The sequence below is a fragment of the Salvelinus namaycush genome, chromosome 25, assembly GCF_016432855.1.
Source record: "Salvelinus namaycush isolate Seneca chromosome 25, SaNama_1.0, whole genome shotgun sequence".
In the NCBI taxonomy this organism is placed as follows: domain Eukaryota; kingdom Metazoa; phylum Chordata; class Actinopteri; order Salmoniformes; family Salmonidae; genus Salvelinus; species Salvelinus namaycush.
The window spans coordinates 32,671,057-32,692,634 of record NC_052331.1 but is presented as its reverse complement, the minus strand read 5'-3'; the positions used below and the strand labels follow the sequence as shown (position 1 = coordinate 32,692,634).

Sequence of the window (21,578 nt, the reverse complement as noted above, 5' to 3'; positions counted from 1 at the left end):
AAGAACTGTCAAATCTGGTGCAGTTCCTGAGGAGATGCACTGCAGTACTTAATGCAGCTGGTGGCCACACCAGATACTGTTACTTTTGACCCCCCCCCTCCCCTTTTGTTCAGGGACACATTCCATTTCTGTTAGTCACATGTCTGTGGAACTTGTTCAGTTTGTCTGTTGTTGAATCTTATGTTCACACGTGTTAAGTTTGCTGAAAATAAACACAGTTGACAGTCAAAAGACATTTCTTTTTTGCTGAGTTTACTTCATGTAATGACTTTTGACCATTAGAAATAGCAGATTTTCAAAACAAAAGCAATGGTGTTGAATTCATGCTTCTATTGCTATACCAGGCCCACAACTGTACACCCGGCGGGAGGGATGAGACTAGCTATAACTTGTGTGGCTGTCCGTAAAGGGCAAAGACTTACTGATCAATGTACTCCCAAGTGGAACTCAAGTGTATTAATACAGAAAAATGAACACTTCAAAGGATAAAATAAAAAGCAGTATTAGAGTCACACTCAGCAAACACATTCCATACAAAGTTTAATGTTATTCAATGCATGAGGTGTTCAATATGCTTTTCAGAAAAGCATTTAAATTTACTTTAATATATTGCCAATAAGCTAACAAAATGTAACCTGCTAATTTCCTACAAAAGTAGGTGTATACAGTATAAAATCAGCCTAATATTGCAAGCACCAATTACATTCTCACTTGGACATATATACAGTATATATACACACTCAAATGAAATACTGTACAGTTTGCAATCTAATTCTTATAGCAATGGAATGTGTGTCCTGTACTTGTCTGTATTCCTGCAAAAAAAGTGCCTTGACAAAGGCCCAAAGGCTTAATTAACAAGGGAACAGAGGAGAGAAAAAAAAATCATAGAAATTCAATAGAAAAAGAACCCAGTAGAGAAGAATGTGTTGTTGGGACGAGCAGGTCATCACAGCTGGGGCAGTTTGTCCACGGGGGTGTCGAATTTGAAGTCCGGGGGAAAGAGGTCGGCAGCGCGGGGGTAGATGAGTCTGTACGACTGTCTGATTGTGACATCCGCCACACCGGCGATGTCTCCAATCTCTGTGGAAGGATTTGAAGAAATGACAACTGCTGCTTTAAGAGTCTTCAGAACATTGGTGCTGCACTTGTTCTCAGAACTATCAGAAATACGAGTTCCTGAACCTTTATGATGGTCACACTGTTATTCATGCCTGAAATGTACTGAAGCATGTTGTAAAGCTTACAAACACAAATATACTACATATATACACTATACAGTGCTGTGAAAGTATTTGCCCCCTTAATGATTCTATATTTTTGATACCGATTGTTACCAGATCTTCAACCAAAACCTATTATAAAAAGGGAGTCTGAGTTTTAGATATTTTTATTTCTTTAACAAAGCCAACCAACGCCCTTGTGTGAAAAAGTATTTGCCCCCTTACACTACCTGGTTGTGCCACCTTAAGCTGAAATGACTCCAACCAAACACTTCCTGTAGTTGTTGATCATTCTCTCACGTCACTGTGGAGGAATTTTGGCTCACTCTTCCATGCATAACGGCTTTAACTCACTGCATGACCCAGCTGCGCTTCAGCTCACAGACGGATGGCCTGACATTCTCCTGTAGAATTCTCTGATGCAGAATTCATGGTTCCTTCTATTAAGGCAAGTCGTCCAGGTCCTGAGGCAGCAAAGCATCCCCAAACCATCACAGTACCACCATCTTTGACCATTGGTCTGCGATAATTACGTATCAAAAATATGCATAAGTAGATACAATTTGAAAGGGGGCAAATGCTTTTGTGTATAAAGTGCTGTGAAAAAGTATGTGGACACCCCTTCAAACTAGTGGATTTGGCTATTTCAGCCACACCCGTTGCTGACTGGTGTATAAAATCAAGCACACCGCCATGCAATCGCCATAGACAAACATGGGCAGTAGAATGGCCTTACTGAAGAGCTCAGTGACTTTCAACGTGGCACCGTCATAGGATGCCACCTTTCCAACAAGTCAGTTTGTCAAATTTCTGCCCTGCTAGATCTGCCCCGGTCAAGTATAATTGCTGTTATTGTGAAGTGGAAAAGTCTAGGCGCAACAATGGCTCAGCCACAAAGTGGTAGGTCACACAAGCTCACAGAACTGGACCACCGAGTGCTGAAGCGTGTAAAAATCACCTCTTCTCAGTTGCAACACTCACTACTGAATTCCAAACTGCCTCTTGAAGCAACGCCAGCACAATAACTGTTCCTTCGAGAGCTTCATGAAATGGGTTTCCATGGCCGAGCAGCCACACACAAGCCTAAGATCACCATGTGCAATGCCAAGCGTCGGCTGGAGTGGTGTAAAGCTCGCCGCCATTGGAGCAGTGGAAACGTCTTCCCTGGATTGATGAATCATGCATCACCATCTGGCAGTCCGAGGGACAAATCTGGATTTGGTGGTTGCCATGAAAACACTACCTACCCAAATGCATAGTACCAACTATAAAGTTTGGTGGAGGGGAAATAATGGTCTGGGGCTGTGTTTCATGGTTCGGGCTAGGCCCCTTAGTTCCAGTGAAGGGAAATCTTAACACTACAGCATACAATGACATTCTGGATGATTCTGTGCTTCTAATCTTGTGGCAACAGTTTGGGGAAGGCCCTTTCCGGTTGCAGCATGACAACGCCCCCATGCACAAAGCGAGGTCCATACAGAAATAATTTGTCGAGATCGGTGTGAAAGAACTTGACTGGCCTGCAGAGCCCTGACCTCAACCCCAACAAACACCTTGGGGATGAATTGGAACTGACTTCGAGCCAGGCCTAATCGCCCACATCAGTGCCCAACCTCACAAATGTACTTGTGGCTTGAATGTAAGCCACTACCCGCAGCAATGTCTCGACATCTAGTGGAAAGCCTTCCCAGAAGATTGGCTGTTATAACAGCAAATAGGGGACCAACTGTATATTAATGCCCATGATTTTGGAATTAGATGTTTGACAAGCAGGTCTCCACATACCTCTGGTAGTGTAGTTCAGATTCAGCCAATAAAGAACTTTAAGTGATGACCACCTGAAAAAGCCTATCCCCCACCTCACCTTTCTGGGTCTTCTTCTCGGCAGAGGCCTGAGAGGCCATGTAGATGGCGGCGGCAGCCACAGAGATGGGGCTCCTGCCGGGCACCAGGTCCAGCTCCACGGCCTTCCGGGCGATGTAGGTGGCCGCCATCTGCACCTGCTTAGGCAGGCCCAGGTTGGAGCAGAAGCGGGACATGAAGTCTCCGGTGGTGATGAGGTCCACGCTGGTCTCCAGGGCCTTGAGGATCAGCTTGAAGCAGCGGCCAATCTCCTTCTTGGAGATACGGGACACGGCGCAGATCTCTGCGAGGGATGGGTGACAAGGGAGTCATTAGTGATACACCATCAGGATCGTTCTAATAAGTCATGCAACAGAGAACATTTTAAAATGCAAGAAAATAAGCTTTTCTTTTTGGACCATTCCAGGTGGTAGCTACCTCCCTGTTTGTCCATTTTCTTCCCTTTGGTGCCTAACGAACAACCCAGGAATATAAACTCAGCAAAAAAAGAAATGTCCTCTCACCGTCAACTGCATTTATTTTCAGCAAACTTAACATGTGTAAATACTTGTATCAACATAACAAGATTCAACAACTGAGACCAACTGAACAAGTTCCACAGACATGTGACTAACAGAAATTGAATAATGTGTCCCTGAACAAAGGGGGGGGGGGGGGGTCAAAATCAAAAGTAAGTATCTGGTGTGGCCACCAGCTGCATTAGGTACTGCAGTGCATCTCCTCCTCATGGACTGAACCAGATTTGCCAGTTCTTGCTGTGAGATGTTACCCCACTCTCCCACCAAGGCACCTGCAAGTTCCCGGACATTTCTAGGGGGAATGGCCCTAACCCTCACCCGCCGATCCAACAGGTCCCAGACGTGCTCAATGGGATTGAGATCCAGGCTCTTCGCTGGCCATGGCAGAACACTGACATTCTTGTCATGCCAGGGTGAGCCTGCAGGAAGGGTACCACATGAGGGAGGAGGATGTCTTCCCTGTAACGCACAGCGTTGAGATTGCCTGCAATGACAACAAGCTCAGTCCGATGATGCTGTGACACCGCCCCAGACCATGACGGACCCTCCACCTCCAAATTGATCCCGCTCCAGAGAACAGGCCTCCGTGTAACGCTCATTCCTTCGACGATAAACGCAAATCCGACCATCACCCCTGGTGAGACAAAGCCGCGACTCGTCAGCGAAGAGCACTTTTTGTCAGTCCTGTCTGGTCCAGCGACGGTGGGTTTATGCCCATAGGCGACGTTGTTGCCGGTGATGTCTGGTGAGGACCTGCCTTACAACAGGCCTACAAGCCCTCAGTCCAGCCTCTCTCAGCATATTACGGACAGTCTGAGCACTGATGGAGGGATTGTGCGTTCCTGGTGTAACTCGTGCAGTTGTTGTTGCCATCCTGTACCTGTCCCGCAGGTGTGAAGTTCGGATGTACCGATCCTGTGCAAGTGTTGTTACACGTGGTCTGCCACTGCGAGGACGATCAGCTGTCCGTCCTGTCTCCCTGTAGCACCGTCTTTGGCGTCTCACAGTACGGACATTGCAATTTAATTCCCTGGCCACATCTGCAGTCCTCATGCCTCCTTGCAGCATGCCTAAGGCACATTCACGCAGATGAGCAGGGACCCTGGTTATCTTTCTTTTGGTGTTTTTCAGTCAGTAGAAAGGCCTCTTTAGTGTCCTAAGTTTTCATAACTGTGACCTTAATTGCCTACTGTTAGTGTCTTAACGACCTTTCCACAGGTGCATGTTCATTAATTGTTTATGGTTCATTGAACAAGCATGGGAAACAATGTTTATTGTTTCGAATTATCTTTGAAAGACAGGGTTCTGAAAAAGGGCCGTTTCTTTTTTTGCTGAGTTTATTATAACGATGTAGTCTTGGTTTTAATTTGTAGCAACCAGCAACAGACACTCATTCCAAGGTGTTGCATGAAATATTTGTTCATCCTAATATGAACTCTAAACATCCTTTTCAGGTTTCTTTTGTCTGTTTTGTACTTTTTACTCCTTTTTCTCCCCAAATTGCTAGCTACAGTCTTGTCCCATCGCTGCAACTCCCATACGGACTCGGAAGAGGCGAAAGTCGAGAGCCATGCGTCCTCCGAAACACGACCCTGCCAAGCCGCACTGCTTCTTGACACACTGCCTGCTTAACCCGGAAGCCAGCCGGAACAATGTGTTGGAGGAAACACTGTACAGCTGGCGACCGAAGTCAGTATGCATGTGCCTGGCCGTCACAAGTTGTCACGCTAGAGCGCGATGGGACAAGGACATCCCATGAGGATAAACCCTCCCCTAATCCGGACGACAATGGGCCAATTGTGCGCCGCCTCATGAGTCTCCTGGTCACGGCCGGCTGCAACACAGCCCGGGATCGAACCCGGATCTGTAGTGACGCCTCCAGCGCTGCCTTGTACCGCTGCGCAACTCGGGAGGCCCTAAACATCCTCTTTATAAGAACTCACCTTTAAATGTCCGAGGCACACCCTCTTGTCTGCAGGCGATATAGAGGCAGGCTGATGCGATGGCGTCGTTGGCCCGCCCCTTCAGGCTCTTCTGTTCGTACACTTGCTTAAATAAGTTATTTGTTCGGTCCTGCAGGTCAAATACAACATTTAGGTCAGTGCAAAATCTCTTAAAATGCTGCAGACATTATCATAGTTTGGTTAAAGCTGCAATTTGTACCTTTTTGGGCAAATTCACATAGAAATGGGAGTTATAGATCTAATTCTCATTGAAAGCAAGTATCAGAAGCAGTAGTAGATCTGTTCTATGTGCGCTATGTCTATGCTTCCTGTTCTCAAGTTTTGTTTTTGTGTCTTTTACTTTCGGGTTTGTTCTCTACACTATGCATTGCTTGTTTTGTCACAAACTGAAATTAGGCTACCTGTTAGAATTTTAGCAACCAGGAAATGGCAGAGCTATTTATGCATAGTGCACCTTTAAGAGAAAACCCCATATTTAGAGTAACCTGCTAAATAACTTGAGTTTTGGAAATATATTAATCCTATGTAGGTAGAAATGAGAAGTTAGCTAGCTACTAGGTTCCACAAATCTAAACAATTGGAAGAGAGAACAGGACTCACTATGATGTTCCTTGGTAGGTTGATCCGGTCAGCCATGGTGGTAATCTCTTTGAAGGCGTTTAGCATGGCGCGGTCTGAACTGCTCATGGTCCGCCGGTTCTGGTACTTGGAGTTGCCGAACTCGTCAAAACTTGCCGCGCCTGTTCCCTATGGTGACAACAGAATGGTTGGAACCAATTGAGGCGATGAAGACTTTATTTAACCTTTGTTTTTCACAGGGAACCCTGCAGCAGAAAATACAAGCTACATAACAAGGAATTAATTATACAAATACAACAAGACGGTATCATGAGAAATAAAACTATACAAAAAAGCTATTATAATTCAAATTAAACACATTTGCGATGTCTGACCCCTTTATTAGCATAATCCATTTACTACCAGTAAATCTTATGACAATGAAGTCTATTTTATGGAGAACAGAGGAACCTGATAACGACCATGTCACACAAAAAGGGGTGCAGAGATTTTCTTGTCATTGCATTTCTTTGTCTGGCTCCCCGGGCCATATTTAGATGTGGTCCTTCTCTTGTCAGGCATCAACATCTAGCCACTGACCACAAACAAATAGTTTTAGAGCATCTTTCCCTGTAAGTGTTAACTTTGTGTGTACTTACCTTGCTGATCATGGTGCTCAAGTCTCCCCCGTTGAGGAGTGGATTCTGGGCGTCGCCCACTCTGGACGGGTCTTGGGTGGCTTTCTCATTGGTGAAGGTCCTCCACTCTGAACCCACATCAATCACCCTGTCACCTGAGGAACCAGATACATTACCGCATGGGGCCACGTTCCAATATGTTCAACCTGAGGAACCAGACATTACCGCATATGGCCACGTTCCAATATGTTAAAATCTCTTCATTTTTACTCTATTTTGTCTCCTTGAGCACTGACAGTGACATTTATGGATAAAGGAGGTAAAAGTGATGAACATCAAGCACCCACTGTATTGATTTTACCATCATAGTATAATGCTTTCACCAAGTGAGTCCTTCCTTTTGTGATAAAAGGAGACGAAGGAAATCGTTATTAAGAAAGTAATCAGTATTGAGGGTCAGTGAGACCCAGGCCACCACTTTGAACATGTTTATGTAAATGAGAATAGTAACGAGGTCTAATGATACAACCAGGACACAATCAACCAAATGTGTCTCATCTCCATTGTTCCGGTCACAGATTTGATTACACCCTGCACTTCCCAGACCATGCCACAAGATGGCATTCTCACTCGGGAACTAGACACTTTCCTTTGTCCAATATTTTCTCTCGTTTATTGCCTCTTCCTGGAAACTAGCAGGGTCAGGGATTAGATTTTTCACCTTAATCCCATAAACCCTCCCATAGATAAATCACACTAATATCGAGTACTAATATGACGTTCATCTGCTTATGGCAAAGCTATGGGATACAATCTAGCTTCACATCACTGAATCCACCCACTTACCCACTATACCCCCATATGATTAGCTAAGTGTTTCCTATGGGACTCATTATGGGAGACCTGCTATGTTACGTTCAGATAGAGCCCTGTAATTTAATCTGTTGCTGTAACTAGGGTGGCTTTCCAAGGCTGTCTAAGGAAGGTGTGGACAGATTTGATTCTATTGCATCTTTGCGAGGATGTTGTCATTTCTAGAATTTCATGGTATCATGTTACATATTATTATGTACTCTAGCCATGTGGCAGGTCTGACATGACATCTTGCTGCTCGAGTCCCATAATACCAGCACAAACACTGTCACATCACTCCCTCCCTCCCTCCCTCCCTCCCTCCCTCCCTCCCTCCCTCCCTCTGAACTAGAGGTTAGTATTTTCAGTAAGTGTCTATAGAAGTGTTGGTTTATGTTAAGTTATGCTATTTACCTAATGGAAAAACTTCTCACCCCTACACATAAGACTTTATGTCAGTCTGTTGACAGGTAATGTGTGTCTGTGCGCTTGTTTTACTATACTGAACCAGAAGTCCTCGCAACTATGGTAAACCAAGGCCAATTCAGAGAAGTGAGGACATTTGGCCGGTGCTAACTTCTAAAAAGGCTATTTTAGGCTTAGGGGTTAGGTTGAGTTAGAATTAGGGTTAGGGTAAAAAAGTCCTCAAGTATAGTAATACAAAGAGTAATACAAAGCTGTGCGTGTGTGTGGCCTGTCCTCACCCACTACAAGGCCACACTCGGGGCAGATCATGTCCCCTGCTCTGTAGTCTTCCACCAGCATGGCATCTGGGTGGTTGGGGCACTGCACCTTGGGAAGGGCCAGGACATCTCCGCTGCAAGGAAAGAAGAAATCCCAGAGGTCAGCCGACAATGACCTCGAAGCTCTGACCCTGCCTAGTGAGAGTTACCCCAGAATTGGATGTGACTGTAGTTATAACCATAAAGCTGGTTTACTGTCAAGTTAGTGTTATTAGTTCACTTACTCTATACACTTCAGTTAAAGCCGATTGTTTACTGTGACATTTGAATTGGAAAATTATGATGACAAATCTTACAGGCCTTCAAATTCTGCTCAAATTGTTTAACATGTCAGTTTTCCCCTTGATCAGGGAAATAATAGGAAAATAGCTAGCTACCTTTAAGATCTTTAAAACAAAAGGCACTTAAGAAAAGTTAAAACATTAACTTGTAATTTTCACAAGCAAATACATACACATTCACATGATAGATAGATATAGATATAGCTATCTATCTACAAGAACTGGACTGGAAGCACTGCAAACCTAGTTAGTGCAGAAGCCACCAGAGATTGTGTTAACTTGTACCCAGACGAATTTCCAACCGAAATTATGCTGATGTGGCCAAAAGCGCTTCGAAACTGTCCTACGTGGGAACACCGAACCCATTAAATGGGTATCCAGCGGTTTGGAAATTATCCTCGACACCAATTCGATTCTATAACGTTAATACCAAAACCGATACATACCCCATATAGCTATCTATCCGAAATTCTGGCACAAACTGTTCTTCCAATCCCCTGGGTTTCTGTTCTTTGACAAAGGCGTTCTGCCTACTGGTACGTCAACATTCGGTTTCTCTTCGTTCAGGCAAGCGAAAACAAGCTATTTATTTTGAGCTAGTTAACATCTGACAGTAGAATAAATCGCTGGTAAAACCACCAAATAAACTTGCAGTGTCCTTATAACTTATCAATGGCTTAACTTGTAATGATTAGATCACTGTCAAGGTGTCATGCGTTGACACTGTTACTGTAAAAATATATTAGATAACGTTAGCTAGAGTAATTGGAGTTAGCCAGCTGTGATGGCCCGACATCACCCATCTTTAAAAACATTACATCGCTCATTGACAATCGCATGTGCGAGGACGACGTTCTACATGAGCAACATGATCAAGTTAACATGATATACGATCGATACAATGTGTCAAACTGATGTGAGTGTTTTCTGGTAGGCTAACGTTAGTTAAGGTTAAGTAGTACGGACATTCCGGCGGCTATAATGAAAAACACGGTGAGTCGTGTTAGAAACAAACATCTATGTGTTGATGGCCACCCCCCACTCTTTGATCAATAACCGTACCCCACATGAAAACATAATATTCCAAAACACAGCTTAGAATAGATGGTTTACACACCGGCTAGTCGACGCCATGTTAGTTGCTTCTTTATACTTCTGCCAGTGGTGAACAGTTTCGAACAATGGCGTCTTCTACCTCTATATATGGCTTTTTCGGCCCACGTGTTTACATGACGACGGAACGGCAAAAAGCTCAAACTAGATCTTCAAAAAGCGATTGACATATGAGGACAGAGGACGTAGGCTACTTATAAAAGAGTAATGTACTCCCAAGTCACAGAACAATGCTTTTGACATATATTATTTATTATATATTATATTATTATACTTATCTAATTAAATCATATGACTTCCTGACCGTGTCACCTTTAGTCACAGAATTACATTTAAGTGAATACAATTATGCAAATTATCAAATGTTAAACCAAAACGAGTGAAAAGGAAAAACAAATGTGTGGATTTTTGTTTTATTTGTGTCACTCAAACTTTTGTTACATGCTTATTGCTGCAATGGATCCTAGCCAACACCCCTGCAAGCAGAGTAGCTGGAACATAACATGGTTGGTAATATTTCCACCTGCCAGCCACTAAAGAAAAATAGCACTTAAATGGTTGGTTATGTGTAGCCTACATAAGAAAACATGTTTAATCAGAAATGGCAGTGGCAAGTGGAAGCATAACCCTACTTAACCCCATTCAACAAACTGACTCAACTCTGAGTAGCCAATATAGCAGTCTCACTGTAAGAGCCATAGCAGACAGGCCTGTTTATGAAACTGTCAGGGATGGCATTGTCTCTGTGTGCCAGTCTGTGCCCTATCCTTGTGCCAATCTCGGACTGTATTGCCTTGATTGCGCCTCGCCCACACACCCACTGTACCACTGACCTCAACAGCTCTGGTTCGACAACCACCAAACAATGAGTCATTTCACTTGGCCAGACATCCTTTGATAGAGAATTTCAAGAGAAATCCAATATTTAACAAATAATTTATGACTGAATTACATCGACTGTGGCAAGCACCTTGAGCTGTTTGGATTTCACTGATTACAATTAATAAACAAGCCTTGTCAGCAGCACATATTTTATTAAATTGCACAATGACATTGAACACTAGGTGAATAGAATGCATGTCCATGTACAACAGCAGGTGGAGCTAAATCCCAATATGTCAGATAAGGCCATCATCTATCAAGCTTTCAAATGCTAAATAATAATTCATATTATGATTGTAATAAAGTCATGATAAATTAACATACATCATTTATTTATATCAATAATGTAAATATTAATTCCTCTGAATGCTTGAGATTCTCAAAGGAATTTTAATCAAACTAATCAGTTTCAACAAAATCTTCAGCTGGGCATAGCTAGTCACACACTAATGACAATGTCATGATTTGACCTTGTTTTTTCCCCTGAGTTCCCAGTTGTCTTGAAAGCACCATATTCTGCCAGCACTGTGTGGTGTGAGTCTCTGAGTCCCAGCTGAGGGACCTGTATTTGATCCACTGCATATAGTAGCAGCACCACAGGGGTTATTACCGCATCTGCACTGATAAACACAAACAACACTCTCAATGAGTCACACAGAACACCATAAACACAATGTGTAGCCTACAGGTAGGCAGTATGTCTTCCTACATTAGCCTATATATCACCTGTCTGTTCCTCACCTGAGCCCCCTAAGGCGCTAGACAAGATTACTGATTCAGACCGTCTCAGGCAGCCTCATTCGAAAAACATGAACATGCATAGACATACAGTATCAGTGACTGTGAATATAAGGCTGTAGCTGTAGTCAGTTGGTGTTATTATTAATCATATTACAATCTGGTATACTGGGATTGGGGACACGTGGTGCTTACTAGTCATTAATTGTCATGGAAACAGGTGTGTCTGTCTGGGATTGGGTTTGCATTTACTGTGTTCAGACCTTTTCAATACAATGACCTGGTTGCTAAGTACATGTGGGGGTTACCTCTGTATGTCTGCTTCCGCCCCGTAGACAGGCCCAAATTACACGACAGATCCACCTATTCCCCATTGCTGTGACCACGACCACAACCCTGTACACCGCTCTTGCCCTCACACCCAACTATATGACCCACTGTCAGATTTCTCTTCTGTGTGTCTGCCGCCATCTACAGGTCTGTAATCAGATCTCTGCTGTTACACAATCACAATCCGTATCAGGTCACCATATTCTCCCTTTAGGAAGTGTATAATATTTATATGTTATAACAGTCTTTCAACTGTGTAATAAACGAAAATGTCATTGATTATAATGAATACCTTTTTAAATAATCACTGACTAAAGTTGTTTGGCCTCATGAACCTGGCCTGGCTGTTATTTTTATTCAGTTCTCTGGTTACATTGAGCAGAGTGTGGCCAACTATTTTTATATTATCTAGCCTGGACCAGTTGGAACCTGTACCAAACTCAAGAGACACTTCCTCAAGAGTGTGCTGTGTGCAACCAAATCCAGACATCTGAGGTAGCGACTTTCACCAAGTGCTCTACATATATTCCTGTCTTCATTTTCACAATTAGGCTATATAGCGTAGCTACAGACAAACAGGAAGAGAGATGGCGAGAATTTACATTACATTGTGTAGCCTACAATCTACAGGTGCAGCAGATATGATGTGCCAGATACAATGTATTAATTTATAGCCTTAATATTAGGAGTTACTTACTACATAGTTACTGAATAGATGGTTACAGTTCAAAGCTTCCGAGTGAGTTATATTAATATGTAACAGAATGTGCACATTCGATCAAGTCGTAGTACAGTATGCGGAAGACACATTCGATCAAGTCGTAGTACAGTATGCGGTCGGTGGTGCCCCAGTTTTCATCATTATTTCCAATTTGGTGGCATTTGAGTGAGACCTAGCTGGAAAGAACTGTGAAGCTGTTTGAGATAGATAAGAATGTTGTGTCTTTAGTACGTTGATCTGTGGCGTCCACCAATAAGAAACTCCGGTAATAGCGGTGTCATGTTCAAATTGGACCACCCTTTCTTCAAATTACATGCGTACAGTGGTCGACGTTATGCGCATATTCTCCACGACGCTCAGGTATGCAGAACCGCTGGTATTGAGGATGGTGCCGACATTCGCATTGTCACGAACAAATGTTCTTGGTCACAAGCTTTGTTCCATAGTTTAATGGATTGAGCTGAATCGTCAGAAGGAATTGTCTGGAGCGCAAAAGTGGAAATGGAGTACAGAACATCTAAATAGATAAGGTCACCAAGATAGTAAGTGTGCTCGTTTTCCTCGGATTTACCACGCTGTAAAAACTGTAAAGTCATAATTTACATTTATTTGATGTTGATTTTCATAATGTGCGGTTATCCCAGGGCAGTTTATTTAACGCAAGTAGCCAGATAATACATTGTTACTGCACTGTAAATGTTTAACTCCGGGCACATGTTGTAGTTGAGTTACAGACAATAAAAAAAAAGTTACAGTTACAGCAAGTCACCTGACCTCAGAGTCAGACAACAACAGAAGAGTAATACGCAAGAAAAACATCTGAAGGGTTTAACATTTATCTAATATTTCCTATAAGTTAAATTACTGTAAATGTGTTTAATCAGTAGCCTAGGTTTATTCCACAACTGGTCTCTCTGCTCCCCGTCTCTTTCTTAGAACCAGTGTTGTCTACAAGTTGTCTCTGCTGATTCTCGTCCCACTTCGATTTGGCCTATATGCAAAACGTCATTGATGATGGCTTGTTGGGATGTTATCATAAAGCATGTTTTAATAATATCATACCTATAAATATAGCCAATAGGCTATAGCCTATAATATCAAAAATATATTACTGTAATTATTTAGTTCAGCTATGAACGGAAATTATTGATGAAAGCAAATATCATCTTAAGTTTTATTGGTGATAAATCAAGTGTCCATATTTGTGGCAAGGAAAAAGTGTATGGAATAAAATCACTCTTATGGCCAGGTACCACACCCTAATAGGTATTTAAAAAAATTCTTAATCATATCACAATCAACTTTTAAATATAATGCCGTTTTATATAAAAATGTTTCTGAAATATTGTATACGTTATGCAAATGAGACGTTATGCTAATGAGGCGATCTCATTTGCATATTTTCTTTGAACGCACATCCATTTTTCTGGACACTGGATGAAGTCAGCCTAAATATTTTTTGTTCATTTTTTTAAGACACTCCAGGACCGAACTTTCTTTGACCATATTATGAATAAATACTTAAAAAAAAATCTTTATCAGTAAAATAAAGACATGTACATAAAAATTATTTTTAGCAAATTTTTCCAAGAAAATGTTATCAAAAACTGAACAAAAATATAAACACAACATGCAACAATTTAAAAGATTTTACTGAATTACAGTTTATAGAAGGAAATCAGTCAATTGAAATAAATAAATTCAGCCCTAATTGATGGATTTCACATGACTGGAAGGGCATACTTGAGACATCTTTGGCATTGTGTTGTGTGACAAAACTGCACATTTTAGAGTGGCCTTTTATTGTCCCCAGCACAATGATCATGCTGTTTAATCAGATTCTTGATACGCCACACCTGTCAGGTGGATAGATTATCTTGGCAAACGAAAAATTCTCACTAACTGGGATGTAAACAAATTTCTGCACAAAATTGGAGAGAAATAAGCTTTTTGTGCGTATGGAACATTTCTGGGATCTTTTATTTCAGCTCATGAAACATGGGACCAAGACTTTACATGTTGAATTTATATTTTATTTCAGTATAGAATACAATTTTGACAACATATCAACAATTCCCTCTGAGTAAGTCTGGAGAATATATCTAAGGATAACTACACAAACTTTGGGGAATGTAGATTCTTCTGAAGCTGAGAAAAATGAGTTGGCTTGTGGGAAGAGTCTTACTTTCGGGAAACGCCTATATTGACCCAATCACCATCTCTTCAAAGTAAGTTACTACATACAGTCCAGTTTGTAACATTCACTATGAAATGGGCTTTACAATCATGTGTGATTCAATGTAGTGAGCTTTGAAATTATGGATGTCCATTTAAAAGTGGTTAAAAATTCATAAAATGTTGATGATGGTAGTATGATAAAGCAAAGAAAATATACATTTACATCACGTTTCTTTACATTTCAGCCTGTGGGGCCTGGCCTTAATAGTGTAGTAACAGTAATAATCATATTATTAACAGTAGTGATCATTATGTACCTAGTTTGGGCAATGTGACACAAGTGTATTTTCATTGTTGTTTTAAATAACTCTCATAAAAACATTTAAAACTTTAAAAGTTTTATTACCCTGGAGGAAAGGGATCAGAGAGGGGAACAGAGTTAGTTAGTTACAACACCGGCAAATAGAGGAAGTGAGCCCACATGTTGAAACTGGGCATACTAACCATTCATTGCTTCACAAAATGGCACACCAACATGCTAAACTCCTCAAATCAAATTTTAGTTGTCACATGCTTCTTAAACAACAGGTGTAGACTAACAGTAAGATGCTTACTTATGGGTCCTTTTTCAACAAGGCAATTAAAGATAAAACATTATTTTATATATATATATATACACACACACAGTGCCTTCGGAAAGTATTCAGACCCCTTTACTTTTCCCACATTTTGTTAGGTTACAGCCTTATTCTAAAATGTATTAAATTGTTTTTTTCCCTCATCAATCTACACATAATACCCCATAATGACAAAGCAAAAACATGTTTTGAGAAACGTTTGCAAATGTATAAAATAAAACTGAAATATTACATTTACAAAAGTATTCAAACCCTTTACTCAGTACTTTGTTGAAGCACCTTTGGCAGCGATTACAGCCTTGAGTCTTCTTGGGTATGATGCTACAAGCTTGGCACACCTGTATTTGGGGAGTTTCTCCCATTCTTCTCTGCAGATCCTCTCAAGCTTTGTCAGGTTGGATGGGGAGTGTTGCTGCACAGCTAATTTTAGGTCTCTCCAGAGATGTTAGATCGGGTTTAAGTCCGGGCTCTGGCTTGGCCACACAAGGACATTCAGAGACTTGTCCCGAAGCCACTCCTGCGTTGTCTTGGCTGTGTGCTTAGGGTCGCTGTCCTGTTGGAAGGGGAACCTTCGCCCCAGTCTGAGGTCCTGAGAGCTCTGGAGCAGGTTTTCATCAAGGATCTCTCTGTACTTTGCTCCGTTCATCTTTGCCTCGATCCTGACTAGTCTCCCAGTCCCTGCAGCTGAAAAACATCCCCACAGCATGATGTTTCCACCACCATGCTTCACCGTAGGGATGGTGCCAGGTTTCCTCCAGATGTGACACTTGGGATTCAGGCCAAAGAGTTTAATGTTGGTTTCATCAGACCAGAGAATCTTGTTTCTCATGGTCTGAGAGTCTTTAGGTGTTTTGGCAAACTCCAAGTGGGCTGTCATGTGCCTTTTACTGAGGAGTGGCTTCCGTCTGGCCACTCTACCAGGCCTGATTGGTGGAGTGCTGCAGAGATGGTTGTCCTTCTGGAAGGTTCTCCCATCTCCACAGAGGAACTCTCGAGCTCTGTCCGAGTGACCATCGGGTTCTTGGTCACCTCCTTGACCAAGACCCTTCTCCCCCGATTGCTCCGTTTGGCCAGGCGGCCAGCTCTAGGAAGAGTCTTGGTGGTTCCCAAACTTCTTCCATTTAAGAATGCTGGAGGCCACTGTGCTCTTGGGGACCTTCAATGCTGCAGAAATGTTTTGGTACCCTTCCCCAGATCTGTGCCTTGACACAATCCTGTCTCGGCGCTCTACGGACAATTCCTTCAACCTCATGGCTTGGTGTTTGCTCTGAAATGCACTGTCAACTGTGGGACCTTATATAGACAGATGTGGGCCTTTCCAAATCATGTCCAATCAATTTAATTTACCACAGGTGGACTCCAATCATGTTGTAGAAACATCTCAAGCATGATCAATGGAAACAGGATGCACCTGAGCTCAATTTTGAGTCTCATAGCGAAGGGTCTGAATAGTTATGAAAATAAGGTATTTCTGTTTATAATGAGTCTCATAGCAAAGGGTCTGAATAGTTATGAAAATAAGGTATTTCTGTTTATATATTTTTTTATACATTTGCAAAAATGTCTAAAAACCTGTTTTTGCTTAGTCATAATGGGGTTATTGTGTGTGGATTGCTGTGGATTAATTTTTTTATCCATTTTAGAATAAGGCTGTAACGTAACAAAATGTGGAAAAAGTCAAGGGGTCTGAATACTTTCTGAAGGCACTGTATATAAATAGTGACACGAAGAATAAATACACATTGAATAATTAACAATAACGAGTAAAAAATAACAAGCCTGAAGATGGACAATATTGTGCCTCAATGACTCACAATAGGTAGAGACTAACATCAAAGGAACCTTTGCCATTCCAGTATCCACATGTCTTAACTAGTCTTGATGTGAGGGGAAACCAATTAACGCCCAGGAGGGGAAATTCTTTGCACTAGGTCAGGCATAGACTTTTGGCTTTGTCATCAGATGTTTTCAAAATCTAAAGAGAGATGCAATATGAAACAAATATAATAAGCCTATGTCATTACTAATGCTGCTTTGTCTTTCATGAGACACTTTGACATGGAGAGCCATTCAAATTAGTTATCAAAATAAATGGATCAATCTTTATTACCTTTTTAACCATACCCAAGTACAAACATTTACCAACAAAAATATATTTGTTACTGAACAAAAACCCATTTAAAAAGTTCCTTTTTAAAATCATCAAAATCAAACAAGTACTCTCATTATTAGCTAAATTCCCTGTCTCCTTCCATTGCAGGAATGTTTACCATCACAGAGTTAGCGTCGCTGAATGACATCCAGCCGACCTACCGCATCCTAAAACCATGGTGGGACGTCTTCATGGACTACCTGGGGGTGGTCATGCTCATGTTGTCCATCTTCGCCATGACGATGCAGATCACAAAGGACCAGGTGGCGTGCCTTCCATGCCTGGAGGAAGCGGCGGCAGGGCCAAACTCTTGGACATCCCAAAGTCCACCAGAAACCGCCTCATCAGCAGTTAGCATAACGACAGTGCTTGCTACACCAATGGCCACTAAAGATCTACCAGACAGTGCAGTACACGAGGTCCACAACACCCAGCCCATCGTTGTGAAGCGAGAGAGCAAAATGCAGCAACCCAAGCCCACAGGGATCCAAACCAACTTAGATTATCAGCAGTATGTCTTTGTCAACCAAATGTGTTACCATATTGCCTTGCCCTGGTACTCAAAGTACTTCCCGTACCTCTCTCTCATCCACACCCTTGTGCTTATGGTCAGTAGTAACTTCTGGTTCAAATACCCCAAGACAAGCTCAAAGATTGAACACTTTGTGTCCATTCTCGGACGGTGCTTTGAGTCTCCGTGGACTACAAAGGCTTTGTCCGAGACAGCCTGTGAGGATTCTGAGGAGAACAAACAGAGACTGACTGGCACCACTTCAGCACCGAGAGAGATATCACAGGAAACTAAAGATGAAAATGCTGCAAACTCATCTACCCCTATGCTTGGGAATACAGGAGTCAAGTTCTCAGCAGATAAGCCTGTTGCTGAAGCCCCAAGTATGACTATCCTGGACAAGAAAGATGGAGAGCAGGCCAAGGCTCTATTTGAGAAGGTGCGGAAATTCCGTGCCCATGTGGAGGACAGCGATTTCATCTACAAGCTCTATGTAGCTCAGACTGTGGTCAAAACTGTCAAGTTTATTTTGATTCTGTCCTATACGTCAACATTTATTGCTGCCATCGACTTTCACCACACATGTGAACCCAAAATCAAACACTTAACCGGATATGAGCAGTTCTTTTGTACCCACAACATGGCTTTCATGTTGAAAAAGCTCCTCCTCAGCTACATGGCCCTCATATTGATCTATGGGATGGTCTGCTTGTATTCCCTCCACTGGCTGTTCAGGCGCCCCCTTAAAGAGTACTCATTTGAGAAAGTCAGAGAGGAGAGTAGCTTCAGTGACATTCCTGATGTGAAGAACGACTTTGCGTTCCTTCTGCACATGGTCGATCAGTACGACCAGCTGTATTCCAAACGGTTTGGTGTCTTCCTCTCGGAGGTCAGCGAGAACAAGCTGAGGGAGATCAGTCTGAACCACGAGTGGACATTCGAGAAGCTCAGACAGCTTGTGACCCGAAATCCCCAAGACCAGCAGGAGCTCCACCTCTTCATGCTTTCTGGTCTCCCCAATGCAGTGTTTGACCTCACCGACCTGGAAATACTTAAACTAGAGCTAATTCCTGAGGTCAGGTTTTCGGCAAAGGTTTCCCAAATGACCAGTCTGCAGGAGCTGCACCTCTGCCACTGCCCTGCCAAAGTTGAGCAGACTGCCTTTGTCTTTCTCCGTGACCACCTCCGCTGCCTTCATGTCAAGTTCACAGACGTCGCTGAGATCCCAGCATGGGTTTATTTGTTGAGGAGTTTGAGGGAGCTAAACTTAGTAGGGAATTTAAGCTCAGAAAACAACAAAATGATTGGACTAGAGTGCATGCGTGATTTGAAACATCTTAAGACATTATATCTGAAGAGCAACCTCACCAAGATCCCCTCAAACCTCACTGAGCTGTCCCCACACCTGATCAAACTGGTGGTGCATAACGATGGTACTAAACTACTTGTACTGAACAGCCTCAAGAAGATGACAAACCTCGCCGATCTGGAGCTGCACAACTGTGAGCTGGAGAGGATCCCCCATGCTATTTTCAGCTTAACCAACCTTCAAGAACTGGACCTCAAATCCAACAACATTCGCACCATCGAGGAGGTCATCAGCTTTCAGCACCTCAAAAGGTTGACCTGCCTCAAACTGTGGCACAACAAAATCATCACCATTCCAGCCTCCATAGGCCAGGTCAAGTGTTTGGAGTCACTTCACCTTTCGCACAACAAACTGGAGACGCTCCCGCCGGCGCTGTTCCACCTCCCCAAGCTGAGGCACTTGGATGTCAGTCACAACTCCATCACAGTGATCCCGCCGGACTTGGGTCTCCTGCAGAACCTCCAGCACTTCGCCATCAATGCAAACAAGGTGGAGGTGCTGCCCAAGCAGCTGTTCAGGTGCACCAAGCTGAAGGTCCTGTGTCTGAGCAATAATGGCCTCACCAACCTGCCTGAGACAGTGGGTCAGTTGGTGCATCTTGCTCAGCTGGAGCTGAGGGGTAACTGTCTGGACCGCCTTCCCTCACTGCTGGGGAACTGTCGCCTTCTACGTAAAAACAGCCTCATTGTTGAGGACCACCTTTTTGACACTTTGCCTGTAGAGGTAAAGGAGAGCATTAGTCGGGAGACCAATGTGTCCTTTGCAAGTGGCTTATAGTTTATAATTTCTGATATCTTAAACCCTTATGGTACAGTGATTAACTGAAATGTATATTACTCACTGAAGCAATACGCTATGAAAGTAACACGTTATTTACCAGGAACTAGTCTTGTAGTTTTTTATAACTTTTGTAGGCTTTTTGAATCCTCTTTAATCGGCAAAAACGTAGCGCAATGGTCTTGAAGCCAAATACTTCGTAAAGTAAATTCATCCACAAACACAAATATAATTTTATATACAGGTATATCTTAAACGATCACGTTTTCACGAATTTGATGATGTAATTTCAAGCACATTCAAAAGATTAGGGGAAATGACCCGGAAGTAAAGCAGACGGGGCGGTTGCTTTCGCAGGATATTGAACCATGTTTTATTGATTATCAATGCCCTATATGGGTAGTTCCTATACATTTTTTGCTTAATAAAGTGAGAGAGAATGCTTCTCCTCAACAAAGACTGTATAGCTCTATAAATAATGTAATATCATTTCAAAGTATAATTTCATCAAGTATTTAAGAATGTTCAAGATAAAAAAAGCTTTTAGTTGCTTCATAGGGTATTATGAAATAATATTGTTAGCAGTAATAGATTTTTAGACTTAATAACAAATATTGTATTAGCTACTCAGGTATAATGTTAACCCTGGGAACCATAATTTTGCCTTAACTGCTGCTATTTCTCAGTGAGGGCGTTCATAAGAAAAGACTAAACAGCTCTCAAGTTTGTCGATACACTACCTGTCATTATTCACAACACCATTCAGTAAAATAACAAATGCTATTTTCAGTAGTAATTAACTTTTGGGGATTACGCTTGAAATGGGAAGTACTTTGCACAACCAATATTTGCTTTGTTTTTTGTTATATTGTTGAATGTTTACTATGGATTACACTCCCCTATCACAGACCATGATAAGCATTTGTGTGTGATTGAAAATAAAGGAGGGTTGACAAAAGGGAGGCGATGTTTTACACCAAAAATAAATTAGGCAACAATAGCATCAATTAAGTGTACACATGGGACAAGATTGTTATATTGCCTTTTTCCAATGTATTTCTGTACTGTACATAAACGGTTCACATTTGCAAGCATACCATTTCTGGCACAATAAAACTAGATCTTAGATACACTTTTCTTATTGTTTTTATTCTCTCTGTTTCAATGCCTTTCTCAATGGTAATTGGTCATTACCGTACATTGCTGCATTTATATCTGTATAAAGAATAACATAATTGGTAAGCTGCTGTACAAAATTATTTATTTGTTGAGGGTTTGTTATATGTAAAATGTATGCTAGCATGATTAAGTTGCTTTGGATAAAAGCGTCTGCTAAATGGCATATATATATTTTTTATTTCACCTTTATTTAACCAGGTAGGCCAGTTGAGAACAAGTTCTCATTTACAACTGCGACCTATATTATATTGTTATATTGTTATAACCTGTGCATTACATTAACTGAGGGGAATGATCAAGCAAGGTACAACTTACGCTACATCTTTAGGGAGGATGTCATGCCAAAACAA

At 42.0% G+C, this 21,578-nt stretch overlaps 2 protein-coding genes across 4 annotated transcripts; one reads left to right on the top strand and one right to left on the bottom strand.

The window, feature by feature from the left end:
* Positions 1-231: 231 nt before the first annotated feature.
* On the bottom strand, positions 232-9,848 carry gtf2b (general transcription factor IIB). Of its 2 annotated transcripts, none has more exons than XM_038964239.1 (7): positions 9,758-9,848; positions 8,321-8,433; positions 6,786-6,919; positions 6,169-6,315; positions 5,548-5,677; positions 3,088-3,369; positions 232-1,083 (listed from the first exon to the last, which is right to left on the bottom strand). In XM_038964239.1, exons 1-7 carry the CDS (start codon positions 9,772-9,774, stop codon positions 950-952), a joined length of 957 nt encoding a protein of 318 aa, XP_038820167.1. In that variant the 5' UTR covers positions 9,775-9,848; the 3' UTR covers positions 232-949. The 2 variants fall into 2 exon arrangements, with proteins under 2 accessions (XP_038820167.1, XP_038820168.1); XM_038964240.1 differs by lacking the exon at positions 9,758-9,848 and adding an exon at positions 9,087-9,185.
* A 2,856-nt stretch (positions 9,849-12,704) lies between these two features.
* Positions 12,705-21,181, top strand: LOC120020530 (volume-regulated anion channel subunit LRRC8D-like). Of its 2 annotated transcripts, none has more exons than XM_038964235.1 (2): positions 12,705-12,966; positions 17,501-21,181. In XM_038964235.1, exon 2 carries the CDS (start codon positions 17,503-17,505, stop codon positions 20,047-20,049), a length of 2,547 nt encoding a protein of 848 aa, XP_038820163.1. In that variant the 5' UTR covers positions 12,705-12,966; positions 17,501-17,502; the 3' UTR covers positions 20,050-21,181. The 2 variants fall into 2 exon arrangements, with proteins under 2 accessions (XP_038820163.1, XP_038820164.1); XM_038964236.1 differs by lacking the exon at positions 12,705-12,966 and adding an exon at positions 14,576-14,652.
* Positions 21,182-21,578: the final 397 nt, after the last annotated feature.